This window comes from Chanodichthys erythropterus, chromosome 9, assembly GCF_024489055.1.
Source record: "Chanodichthys erythropterus isolate Z2021 chromosome 9, ASM2448905v1, whole genome shotgun sequence".
NCBI lineage: Eukaryota > Metazoa > Chordata > Actinopteri > Cypriniformes > Xenocyprididae > Chanodichthys > Chanodichthys erythropterus.
The window spans coordinates 31,619,644-31,631,402 of NC_090229.1; the positions used below are offsets into that span (position 1 = coordinate 31,619,644).

Genomic DNA, 11,759 nt, shown 5'->3' on the forward strand with positions numbered 1-11,759 from the left:
TTAACATACAAATTGAAAACCTTTAAACACTGTAGGCTATGATCTTTGCAAACGTTTGTGCAATATTATTGTGTCGTATTAAAATGGTCGAATTCATTGAAAGAGAACTAATTTTAGAAGATATTGCCTTACAATAGAACGAAAGATCAATCCCTACTCTATACATATATAAACTGCTGTGTTTTTCATTGCCTTCTAAAGGCTCTTGACCGGAGCTGCTGAAATGGTAATGTGATTCCTTCCCAGTGTCACGTCATTTGTTCCCTCTGTATAAATACTCCTATTGTATGGTGAGGCAGTCTCAAGTGAAAAAAGTCTTAAAGCTCTCAATGGACATTCATTCATCCTGTCGCGTGTCATGTGTTTGAAGTTATTATTACCCGTCTTTCTTACTGCGCATGTGCAACATGGTATTGTAATTTTGACCAAAGACATTTATTTTGATCAAAGAAAAATTCAGAACCAAAATGTCATTGCACCAATAATGTGTCTATTTTAATGAACAAATTAAAGGTAACCGAAGAGTTTTAATTGTGAAATGAACACCAAGCTCTGGCGTTAGAATCCTTTTTCATCTAACTGTTCATTTAACTACTTTTTTTTTTTTTTTTTTTTTAAATGTGAAACTGTAGTTTTTCCCACAGTGGAAACTAGTGGCTTTATTTTAAAATGTTCTTCATTTCTATTAAAACCCTGTATGACATTCCCAAGGACAGTGCCTATTGATGGGGAAGTGTGGAAAATCAGGCAAATAGGGTCCTCGGACAGGAGGCGTTCCTCTAATTCTCCTCGCTCTGCTTCTTTGAAGGGAGCATCTGTGAGAATTCTACTTCTCTTTCAGACCATGTATGTTATCAAGGCAAGCTTTTAACACGTAGAGCTCCGCTTGTAGCATGACCATCTGTATTTTACAGGCCATCAAAGAATCTTAGAGCGTTTGGACAGTTTTAGAAAATGTTAATTTGGTTTGTAGAATCTTGACATTTTAATTCAGCAAAGGTGAAGGTTCCCCTTCCTTATTGGCAGAAAATTGCCACGCTGTGATGACACGGAAAAGATTTCCACGGTGCTGCCTGTCCCACATGGCGTGAAACTTGAAGAGAAAGGGATGAATAGTCGGAGCTAATTCCTCTAAAGCTCGCCTGGTTATTTGTAACATTTTCCATTTTACGGTGCTTGTGCAGCTCTCTAAAAGCTACATTTTCACCCCACACGATGACGTTTTAGGTCAGCGCTTATTTGTTAATTTCTCTTTAAACTAAAACATAAAATATAAGATTTAAAAATGCCTCTTAGGGATAACATGATTATAAGCGTTAGTCCAAGTATGCCATTTCAAACTAAAATAGGCTGACAGGTGTCTGTAAAAAAAAAAAAAAAACAAAAAAAACGATTGGCCTATACCTAATTACGTATGACGCCAAAATACGGACAAGTAATGCAAAGCACATCTTATTTTATCTTAATTATTTTTCTTCTGATTGCATAAATTAGAAGTCTCGTGGTTTATAAAGTAGAGCAGGCCTAATACCAAAGTCACCCTTAAGCTCTTTTTTGAGAACAAAAGCACAGCCAGAAAAGCAACTTCATGCTGATTGGGTGTCCAGCAGAAACTAAATGGATGCTCTTTTTTTTTCTCACCAATGATGTGAGCAGTGCATTGAGATGTTAAGTGAGTCTTTCTTTATAAAGCAGGATACTAGGGAGAATTCCTTCACTCCAACACAAGGAAGTCTGATCATTCATCTGGGTATCTAAGTACTTTGAGCATTTGATGACAATGGCTGCAGCATCAGATTGTGCGGTAACGGCAAAAACTAAATGCGTTAAAAAGGTGATTATGAGTAGCGTGTTTTTTTTTTTTTTTTTTTTTTTTTTACAAGAAATTGTAGAACTTCATTATCTGTGTATATTTATTGTATTTGAAATCAAAGAAAACGATTTTGTCTTTCAGGTTTCTAAACCACTGATGGAGAAAAAAAGAAGGGCACGTATCAATAAATGTTTGAATCAACTGAAAAGCCTCCTGGAAAGCGTCTGTTCCAACAATGTAAGGAATTTAAATGAATTTAATCTTCTAAAGTGGTTTTACTATAGGCCTATTCAAATCCCAACATCAAATCTCTGTCCCAAAATCTGACTGATCTTTTTTTTATTTACTTATTGCATTATTCAGATCCGCAAGCGAAAACTGGAAAAGGCTGACATTTTGGAAATGACGGTGAAACATCTGAGGCATCTGCAAAACAGCGAAAGAGGTTCGTGTGCCCTTCACTTTGAAAGAATTAATAAATTTTCCAACATAATAGGCTATATAAGAAGTGTATTATTGGAGAAAATAACTAAATATCGATTTCTCTGAATACAGGAATGGCCAAAGTTTTGGACTCTGCTGAATATCACGCTGGCTACAGAAGTTGTCTCGCCTCTGTCAGTCATTATCTTCTCGCGTCAGACACAAACAGGGATTCCCGTTTCACCATGCTGACACATCTTACGAGCGGTCCACACCACGGCAGAGTTCATGATTTCAGTACTGCGGAAAGCGACCCCGCACTGATCCTTGCACCGATCCTTGCACCAACAAGTACTCCTCGGCGATCACATAGGCCTAATGTTTCGCTTAAAACAGAAGCTTCTTATTCCAACGTGCAGCAAACATCAGACAGAAATTATTGCTTTATGCCGAAGAGGACTGAGATTTGTGATATGGACAAACAATCATTCAACGCACAGGCTGGGACGTCTGGATCCAAGAAGCTCAAAACCATGCACTTCAGTCTTAAAAATACAAAGGTTGATAAGTGCTGCATTTTGAAACATAATTATTGGCGGCCTTGGTAAATATGAACAATTTAAAATTTCACTGTTTCAACACTTAGACTTTAGCTCGATTTTTTGCTTCTCATGCACTGTATATGTAGATCTTATTTTTTTATGAATGTCTATTTTAGGAATAAAATACTACAACAATATGTGTATTTGTGAACAACATACATTGTTTATGACTAGATGTCAACCCAGCTAACCAAAATACGTGACTGTTACGTAACTGCAACGTAATTTGGTGACCAAACTTTCGTCATGGCGACGTAACTAGTTACGTTGTGGCAACCGGAAAAGTGAAATTCCCGGATACGTTGCCACAACGTAACTTTGTGACGTTGCCAGTTAGTAACTGCGACGTCGTAGCAACGTTGTGTATCAGTGGTTGTGTGTTGGTAATCAGTTGGTAATTTTTATATTTATTTATTTTTCCATGGGCGGACATGCAGTAGTTTAACCTAATTTATGTCCTCATTTGCCCAAACTAATTTAAAGGCTATTCCAACAGCTGTGAACAATGAATGCAGAGCTCAAAATGAATTCAATTCATTTATTTTGAAAAACACACAGAACATGAACAAAAATCCAAATAAAAATAATGAAATACACCCAAACTATAAATAAAAACATACCGCCTACAGCGAAACATAAAATAAAAGCATTCAAGACGTTTTGCACTCAGTATCATTAAAAACATATGCTAGCGTAACATTTTGCTAACATATATTTCAGACGTTCAATCACAGAGGTAAAAATATTAACAAAAGTACTTAAAGTAGACTGTGGGTAATGTTACTTAACCAATCTGACGCAGTTGTTGAACTTTATTGCTATAAAACTGAGGAGAAACACGGAGAAACACCGACGCTGTCCTCTCCAGCAGCTTGAATGTTTACCCGGTTGCCATGGCAACTCTAACGGCCACCAGCACTAACGTAAACATAACAATAAAAAAAGGTTTTGCGTCTTTCCAAAGTTAACTTTATACATTTTTATAAAAGCCATTTATTCGTTGTCACCTCGGAAAAATAAATTCTTCTCTCAGAAAAATTAACTTTACTCTCTTGTCAACATACTGTGCGCGCGGCGCGCACTCCATTTGTGGAGGCGCGCGCTGTATGTCACGTCACTATATATAAAAAGCAGTTATCCATATTCTGACTTGGTGAAAAGAAACATTTTTTTTTTCTTAAGGGACATTTCAGTCTTGTGTCTGACGTTTAATTACACATTTTAAATGGCAAATTCTGATAATAATAACATATAAAGAATGTGTAAATGATGGTAATGAAATTACCAGCACATGACGTTGCTATAACGTTGCCAGTAAGTCATGGAATGACCATTATATTACGAATAGAGTACGTATCTGGAACGTCCTTGGTTTTCTTATAACGTTAGGAGATCGTACTGACGATGTTGTGATATGGTAATTTGATGGTAATAATATTATGGGCATACAACGTTGTAGTTACGTTAGGAATTACCAATATATCACGTATAGAGTACGTATCTGGAACGTCCTTGGTTTTCTTATAACGTTAGGAGATCGTACTGACGACGTTGTGATATGGTAATTTGATGGTAATAATATTATGGGCATACAACGTTGTAGTTACGTTACTAGTAAGTCATGGAATTACCAATATATTACGTATACACTGTTAGAAATTACCAGCATTTCACAATAATTAACAGTATTATTTTACAGTAACTTGTTGTAATTAAGTTTCCCTGTAATATCCCAATGAATACCTGTAAAAACTACAGTATCCTTGGATTTTACAGCATTTAACTCTTATTTTACAGTAAAATCTTGCAATCTAAAACCTGCTGTTATATCACAACAAGGTCTGTAGTATCACAGCAACACAGTGAAAAAAATTAAGGATTTCACAGCATTAAACAGTATTGCAGTGAAATATTGTATTGAAATATGCCCTGGGAAGTCACATGACATAACTGAACTGTTTGGTTTTGGTTTGCAGCACTTACACCCATGTTATTTTAATATAATTATAATATTTACTTTCAAATAAACGTTTATCGCATGACACAGTTCACATTTTGTTAGCAAGTGCCCAGAATTGTTGAAAGTTCTCAGCATTTGCTAATAGTAATGACGAGAGTTTCGCTATAATTTTTCATGTTACTATCACCGTTTATAAAACCAATGATGGGACAAACATTACTATTTATGCGTGCACATTTCTGTAATTAGTCAAGGTTATCATAGATTAGCAGGGCTAACCGTTAGCTGTTTAACTTTAATAACTTAGTGATTCAAACGGTCCATTAATTTTTTTTTTTTTTTTTTTTTTTTTTTTTTTTTTCAGCGGATATCCTAGTTAACGTTACAACAGTTAACATTTTGTTAGCAAGTGCCCGGAATTGTTGAAAGTTCTCTCACAGCATTTGCTAATAGTAGTAATGTTAGTAATGACGAGAGTTTCGCTATAATTTTGCATGTCACTATCACGTTTAAACAAATCTGGTGTTTGTAAAGTTTATAAAACCAATGATGGGACAAACATTACTATTTATGTGTGCACATTTCTGTAATTAGTCAAGGTTATCATAGATTAGCAGGGCTAACCGTTAAGTTAGCTGTTTAACTTTAATAACGGTCCATGAAAAAACATTTTTCCAGCGGATATCCTAATTACAACATGACTGAGCTAACTGGAGTAAGTTAGTCTCATGTCGTGTTCGACAACGGGAGGGTTTTAACACTAGGGTTCCCACTTGTCCTGATATGAATGAATAATAATTGTAAAAGTTGTAAATGCACTTTACATTGAGTGAGCAATCTCAAAGTGCTACAGAAAAAAAAACACTATATATATATACCACTATAAACGGCTAAAATTAAATTACAATGATCAATGATCATAATCTGCATTCAAACTGAAATTCTTATTGTTGGTTGCCTTTGTGTAATTTCTCCTTTTTCTTTCCAGGTCATCAGAGGGTGAGGCTAACTATCCTGTTCAGTGTCAGGCTAAGAGTGAGGAGAAAAAGATTAGGTAGGTGACTAACATGCACCACAATGTTCAACTGTAAATTCGTTGGCTGTGACCATGTGTCTGAGAATGTGTGTAACTATGTTCAGCACACAAAACAGACGAGGACAGATCCTGGATTACTGTGCAACACTGGACAACCCCAAGATCTGTGATGTTCTGGCCTGCTATGATCCAGACTCTGACAAGGCTGCCTGTGTCCTGCTGCTCCTAATGTTGTACTTCAAAGAGCCAAAAGAGAGCTTGATGCTTGAAGTTGATGTAAGATTTTTTATTCAAATATTTAAAATGCAAAATGAGTGATTACATTATCAACATTTACCTTGCATGATTTACTACCTCTGACCAATGAACAATATTTATCCTTCATCCTAAATCCATGCTATTGTGTATTAACTATGTTACAGCCATGTGCCACTGCTGTGGACGTCAATACTGCAGAACTCCCCGGCAACCCCTGCTTGATCATTCAAGGTAATGTTACTTTGATCTAGTATCAACATTTCTAACTCATTATTTTGTTTTCATTCTAGAAATCTACATGACCACAATAAATAATAATAATTATAATAAGAATTACATTTGTATAGCCCTTTGTCTCTTAAGCAGATCACAAAGTGCTCATAACGCATAATGTTGTATCTGTTCATTTCAGGTGACATGATGAAGCCCTCTGGATGGCTTATATCCATCGAGGGACATGTCGTGATGGGCCCACACCCTTTCTTTTTACACGGAGTAGTTGCTTTCTTCAGCAGCTATTACGTATTCAACCTTGAGTATCCTGCCGCTGGATCTTCGATGCTGGAGTTCATTCAAAGGTATTTTATAAAGATCACATTTAATCTTGTAATTCACATTATAGTACATGCTTCCAACTCAATGATTGTCTTGAGGTCAAAAATGCTGACAAACGAGGTACCTGAGGCTAGCCTGGTGAGACCATCCTGATCTCACGAACTCATTCAATTACGCTCTGCAGATCAGTCTGGGTTTTTACACGTTATGCTGACAAATACCTGCCGGTCCAATCACAGCTATTTATTTTGTTTTGGGGCAGGATATGTGATGATGATTTCGAAACGTGTATTGCGAAATGCGAATGTATTGAATGAAGTAGATGAAATTTTCTTTAAAAGCAGAACAATATGCTCTCAGGCCCTTAAAGGTGCTAAAGAGGATCTTTTCGTCTACTGAGAAACTTTGGTTACTGTTAATGTTACTGAGTTTTTGAAATGAGCGCATGCGTAAGAACAACCCCCCTCCTTTGAAGGAACGCCTCCCAAAATTCGTAAACACTCGTATTTGAACACGAGTGTTTACCACCGGCATTCTCTGTGTCGTGTTAGTGGATTCATTATGTCGGACTCACCGCAGGTAACTCATAATCTGCAGTTGTCACTCCTGTCTCCTGACAAAAACATTGCATGCGGCGCCTGTGGAGTGTGGAAAGTTACTGGAGTGCGCAGCCGCGCTCGTCTCTCACAAGGAACGTCATGGCAGTGATTGACAAGCCAGAGGGCCAATCGTTTACAGGATGATCGCCTAAACGATTGGCTGATGTTTTTAAGGCCCTACCTCGTGCACAGATGTTGTATATTAATGTCATTCCTTTCAGTGCACCTAATAAATAGTCTTTTATCAGTTAGTAAAGACAGTTTCAAGTAATATTGCAAAAATGTATAAAACAAAACATCCTCTTAAGGACCTTTAATTGAAAAGGATGTGTTTGTCATACTTTCAACAGGATTTGGTTTTAATTTACCAACTGGCCAATTGCGTGAAGATGCATTTCAGTGGCGGCGCACGTTGATATGGCCTCTTATAGTAGACAATCAACCGCTTTGCCTGAGGCACCTTGGCTAAAAATGGCAAAAAACAATTATGGTGAGAGTAAGATCTAACAAGTTTGGATTATAAATCTATTAGGGTTTGATGTAGGGGAAAAGCACAGCAAAAAGCACACCTTGATAAATGCTGTCTGCAATACATACTGTAAGTCTATTTAAAACTGAAACTATCTTTGCTTATTAACAGGTGCTTCCTGGGCATCAATCCTGAAAGAGGCTCAAAGACCAAGAAGCGGACAACAATGAACCCTCATGTGAGCACCCTTTTGAGGAAACTTATTGACTTTGAGTGGGCATCATAGTTTTTTTTACAGCGGTAGTTGTCAGGCTCAGTTTTGAGTAGCCTTGTTCTTTTTGTAATTTTTCAAGACAACTTTGCACTACAAGATTTTTACACAATGCTGTTGCGTGTGGACTCATTATAATGTTTGAGACTGAGAGGAGCGCCTGACCCCTTTACGACATTCCTTCATCACTCTCTCCCTTGCTCTCTTATCTTGCCATGAAGGCCTCATTCCCATCCTGTCCATTACTGTTATTGTGACACAGCTAGTTGAATAGTTGAATTTTGAGACAGGTAGTTGAATTGCAAGTTTGCACAATTTCTCTGCATTTTCTGCATTTTAAGATGGCTTTTATGACTAGAAAGTTTAATTTCTTGAACTCTTGAAGTTCTTGGCATCTGCTGTACATTGAAAAATATTTATTTGTTAATAAATATGCCATTGGGCTAACGTTGACTTTACCTCAGAGTTGTTTGTTGGGGGGAGGGGGTTAATTGTACAATGATTGTAAATTCACAGTAAATTATTGTCAACTTGTACATTACTGTCACAGTACACACTGTAAAAGTACAGGGCCTTGTTGTAATGATGTACAGCAAAAGATTGTAATTCCCCAGTGATGTACTGTAATATCACAGTAGTTGCTTTGTCATTGAAGCTGTGAAGTTACAGTATACAGTTGTGCTTTTACAACAATGCATTGTAATATCACAGATATAAAATTACAGTAAATTGCTGTGAGTATATTTCACAGTATATTGCTGTAATCCTTACTGTGAAAGTCATGCAAAATTTATCCAATTATTTACTGTAAATTTACAACGAAAAATTTTGCAGTGTAGAGTACGTATCTGGAACGTCCTTGGTAATCTTATAACGTTAGGGGGTCGTACTGACGACGTTGGTAGATGGTAATCTGAAGGTAATGAAATTACTGGCATGCAACGTCATAGTTACGTTGTCAGTTAGTAAGTCATGAAATTACCAAAAAGTACGAATACATTACGTAACTGTTACGTCGTGTGTTAGCTGGGAAGTCTCTTTTTAATCTCTTCTGCATGTCTCCCAAGAGCATTTTCAAGTAGCCAACACGTAAAACCGTTTGTAAACTATGACTCGCAACTTGAGCTAATTTTCACTCTTGAATAACTATACTCCTTACTGCTAAAGTAGTATTATATAATGCGTCGGTTTATACATTATATGGTTTACTGATATATTACATTAGATGGGCAAGCTGGTCCAAGCTCTTCCCGAATTTGTGTTTATGAATGAATGACGTTAGGAGATGGAGTAGCTAATAACTGCTGCGGAGATGGATGGATGTCAAAATCCATAGAATGGATGTCAAAATAAGCAAGGGAATAAATTATTTAAAAATGCACACCCTTACTATGGTACACTCTAAAAAATCTGGGTTAAAAACAACCCAAGTTGGGTTGAAAATGGACAAACCCAGCGGTTGGGTTAAATGTTTGCCCAGCGTGGGCAGTTTTATTTAACCCAAATATTGTTTAAAAATTACAATATGGCTGGCTTAAAATAAACCCAAAAATAGGTTGGAAATTAAAAATCAGACACATAATTACTAGAGTAATTTTATACGATCAATTTTCATACTTATTCTGTTGACTCAAAATTTTATAAAGTCTAAAATGTAAAATTTCCAAACGGAAATGTCTCTTTTTCCCCTAATTCCCCCCAGTCATGAGGGCTCTTCATGCTGGGCAACATTTTGGCTGCCCATTAACTACTACTAAATGAGATATAGGGGTCGTTGTGGCTGCAGTGAGAGCGGAAAAAGATGGCTGAACTCCAAAAGATGAGGGAATAATTAAAAGTCACAAATGTCACAGTTATGCTATACAACAACGTACCATGCTTTAAAAATAAATAAAAAAATCCAACACCTTATTTGTGGTAGGAAGTGTAAACAGGCTGGGTCTGGCAAACTGGGCTCAGTTGAAGCAAAGAGTATAGAACCCAGGAGGCGACACTCTGATAATTTTTGGTAACAGCCACTAGATGCCGCTCCGGTAGTGCGGCCGCCATTTTTGAGTGAAAATACTAACTGGACCGTAGAATCCTTCACATCTTACGCACCCAAAATCGGCGAATTTCACTGCCAAATCAGAAGCGCAATAGAACAGTTTTTTAAATTAAGTCACATGGCTCCTACAGTAAATGTTGATAATGTTGAATAAAGTCGTTATTTTTGTTTTGTTTTTGCGCACAAAAAGTTATTCTCGTCCCTTCATAAAATTAAGGTTGAACCACTGCAGTCACGTCGACTGTTTTAACGATGTCTTTAGTACCTTTCTGGACCTTGAAAGTGTCGGTTAAATTGCTGTCTATGGACGAATCATAATACCTCTCGGATTTTATCAAAAATATTTTAATTTGAGTTCCGAAGATGAACGAAGGTCTTACGGGTGTGGAACGACTTTAGGGTGAGTAGCCTAATTAATGACAGAATTTTCATTTGTGGGCGAACTAACCCTTTTTTTTTTTTTTTAACACATTTTTTACTAGTTGAATTTGAAAAAAGAAATGAAAAGTTCCATTTGATGAACAGATATATCTAGCAATTCATTTAGCAAGTAGGGTGTGTGGTCACCTGAGGATTTTCACTCAAATTGTAGCAAACAGGCCATAAACAAGCATGAATCTTGTTTTTTTTGCACGCACGTGTGGTCCTGGTCAGGGACGTGCACAGACATTTTGGGGGGCAGTGGCTCAAGTGGAAAAAAGGGCACTTCTCATAATTATTTATTTAAAAAAAATAATGAACCCTTAAATATATTAAGACAACTTTGACTTCACTTACACTCACGCAACTGTTTTATACTCCACAGATTTCTACAAAATAATTAGTTCACACAGAGACCATGGTCTTCTTTAGTATTCACTAGGTTTATCACAAGAGAAGTCAACAGCAACTATTTTCAAGTAGCTATATATATTTAGAATAAATGACTGCACCAAGGAGAGGGACATAGTTTCACTAATAATTTGTTTATTTTGCACAAATCAATCAATCGTTTTAATTTTTTGGTGTTATTGGAATACTTCTTTCATGAAGTGGACAATTTTAAGATTTTACAATGTTAAGGTACATTTTTGCTGCCATGTCTTTTACTCTAATGGAAAGAAAACTTAACCCTAACCCTACACATTTAGATGGAGTTTGTTTTAAGCCTACTACTCTCCGTCTGTTTGCATCTGTAGATTTCTTCTAAATTAACCAAAACAAGCTAATCTGCATATTTAAACACATCAAGAATTTTTTTTCCTGAACTGTTAATACATCATATATTATAACAAATTCCTGCAGAGGACGACAAAAGCCTGCTGATTTTTGTTGTTTGACAGCACAGCACGATCAAATCCACGATCAAAGCCACTATGATTAAAAATATATTATTAGTTAAATAATAATAATATTCGGCCACTTCTTTGTGATAGAAATGCTACAGCCACTGTAATTTATTCAACAAGAATATGTGGATAGAGCGAGGGTTTAAACGTTTTAAGCATCCTAGAAAACTGTCTAATAATGCGGTTCATTGATGTGCGTCCATGGAATGCTCCTCTTCTGGTATTGACAGCCCAACCAATATCTTTACCATGGTTCAAAACGCAATGCATAGCACAATAAAATGATTGAAATTATAATATGACATAAATTTCATTAGTATCAAATCAGGCAGATGTGTTTGTGGTCAAACTATTAATGCAGCGTTAAATGTATAAATAACCCTTAAATAGACAAAACG

At 36.4% G+C, this 11,759-nt stretch overlaps 1 protein-coding gene across 1 annotated transcript; it reads left to right on the forward strand.

Moving 5' to 3' along the window:
* Positions 1–1,780: 1,780 nt before the first annotated feature.
* her3 (hairy-related 3) lies at positions 1,781–2,844 on the forward strand. The gene is made up of 4 exons (XM_067394152.1): positions 1,781–1,834; positions 1,955–2,050; positions 2,177–2,258; positions 2,369–2,844. Exons 1-4 carry the CDS (start codon positions 1,781–1,783, stop codon positions 2,842–2,844), a joined length of 708 nt encoding a protein of 235 aa, XP_067250253.1.
* The last annotated feature ends 8,915 nt before the right edge of the window (positions 2,845–11,759 follow it).

Excerpts from the sequence above, each read along its gene's own strand:
- her3 (XM_067394152.1), top strand. The coding sequence starts at position 1,781 with ATGGCTGCAGCATCAGATTGTGCGGTAACGGCAAAAACTAAATGCGTT. Across the intron at positions 1,835-1,954 it reads AAACTAAATGCGTTAAAAAG|GTTTCTAAACCACTGATGGA; the intron begins GTGATTATGAGT and ends TTTGTCTTTCAG. Across the intron at positions 2,259-2,368 it reads TCTGCAAAACAGCGAAAGAG|GAATGGCCAAAGTTTTGGAC; the intron begins GTTCGTGTGCCC and ends CTCTGAATACAG.